General features: G+C 49.9%; 2 protein-coding genes across 6 annotated transcripts in view; both read right to left on the reverse strand.

Annotated features, from left to right (window-relative positions):
• LOC123522470 (zinc finger protein 343-like) overlaps window positions 1-1,608 on the reverse strand; it is a 96,545-nt gene that overhangs the window by 86,652 nt on the left and 8,285 nt on the right. The gene's annotated exons all lie outside the window — the stretch shown is intronic.
• The window catches only part of LOC123522471 (histone-lysine N-methyltransferase PRDM9-like), a 3,898-nt gene continuing 2,296 nt past the window's right edge, over window positions 7-1,608 (reverse strand). The window contains 1 exon segment of the mRNA XM_045296902.1: window positions 7-1,605. Within this exon segment, the coding sequence (XP_045152837.1) occupies window positions 578-1,605 (1,028 nt within the window). The 3' untranslated portion in view covers window positions 7-577.

Below are 1,608 nucleotides of genomic sequence, written 5' to 3' on the forward strand. Positions count from 1 at the left end.
ACACTTTGTACATCTGGGGCTTCCCAGTCTCCTGAGTATACCGTGATGTGTGATGACAGCTGGATTGGAGCTAAAGCCTCGCCCACAGTCCTGACCCATGTGGTTTCTCACCTGAGTGTATCCTTGGATGTTTGACGTCACGTTTGGCCACAGCATTACCCACAATTACTCACATGCTGCTAGTCTCCTGAGTGTGTCCTCTGGTGTGTGACACATGTGACTTCATGTGTGCCGATTGCTGTGCAAGGAGCCTTGCCCACACCCTCTGTATTTATACGGTTTCTCACCTGAATGTGTCCTTGGTGTCTGTGAAGAGTTGACTTCAGGTTAAAGCCTCACCCATACTCCTGGCGCACATGGCTTCTCCCATGTGATCCTCTGGTGTTTGGTGAGACCTGAATTACACCTCAAGGCTCACCCACACTCCGTACATACATGTGATTTGTCCCCTGAAATGTATGCTCCAGTGTGTGAGGAGTTGATTATTGGCTAAATTCACCCACATTCTTTACACATGTAAGGATTCTCTCGAGTGTCTCCTCTGGTGTTCACTGAGATCCGACTTCCAGGTAAAGTCTCACCCACAGTCCTGGTTTCGCACCTGTGTCTTCTGGTATCTAATGATAGTTGACTACAGGATAAAGGGTCGCACCGACTCCTTGCACACATGTGCCTTCTCCCCTGAGCGTAACCCCTGGTGTTTGGTGAGTCCTGACTTACAGGTAAAGCCTCGCCTACATTCATGTCAGACAGGTGGTTTTTCCCCTGAATGTAGTCTCTGGTGTGTGAGGAGAGTTGACTTTTGGCTAAAGCCTCGCCCACATGCCTGACACACATAAGGCTTCTCCCCTGTGTGTACACTTTGGTGTTTGATGAGATCTGACTTCAAGCCAAAGGCTCGCCCACACTCCTTACACACATGTAGTTTCTCCCCCGAGTGTGTCCTCTGGTGAATGAGGAGAGTTGCTTTCCAGAAGAAGCCTCGCCCACACTCCTTGCAGGTGTAAGGTTTCTCCCCTGAGTGTCTCCTCTGATGTTCAAGCAGTGTTGACTTTCGGCTAAAGCCTTTCCCACATTCCTTACATACATAAGGGGTGTCACCTGTGTGTCCCCTCAAGTGTCTGATCAGACTTGACTTTCGGCCAAAGGGTCTCCCACACTCCTTACACGTGTAAGGTTTCTCCCCTGAGTGTGTCCTCTGGTGTGTGATGAGAGTGGATTTTCGACTAAATCCTCGCCCACATTCCTTACACACATGTGGTTTCTCCCCTGAATGTGTCCTCTGGTGTGTGATGAGATTTGTCTTCTGGCTAAAGCCTCGCCCACACTCCTTACACACATGTGGCTTCTCCCCTGAGTGTGTCCTCTGGTGTTTGATGAGATCTCCTTTGCAGCTAAAGGCTCGCCCACACTCCTCACACACATGTGGTTTCTCCCCCGAGTGTGTCCTCTGGTGTCTGATGAGATGTGCCTTTCGGGTAAAGCCTCGCCTACACTCCTTACACATGTAAGGGTTCTTCCCTGAGTGTGTCTGCAGGTGTGTGATGAGATATGCCTTTTGGGTAAAGCCTCGGCCACACTTCTTACATATGTAAGGTTTCTTCCCTG

The sequence above is a fragment of the Echinops telfairi genome, unplaced genomic scaffold, assembly GCF_000313985.2.
Source record: "Echinops telfairi isolate 266 unplaced genomic scaffold, ASM31398v2 ScPeMD7_7413;HRSCAF=8451, whole genome shotgun sequence".
Classification (NCBI taxonomy): domain Eukaryota; kingdom Metazoa; phylum Chordata; class Mammalia; order Afrosoricida; family Tenrecidae; genus Echinops; species Echinops telfairi.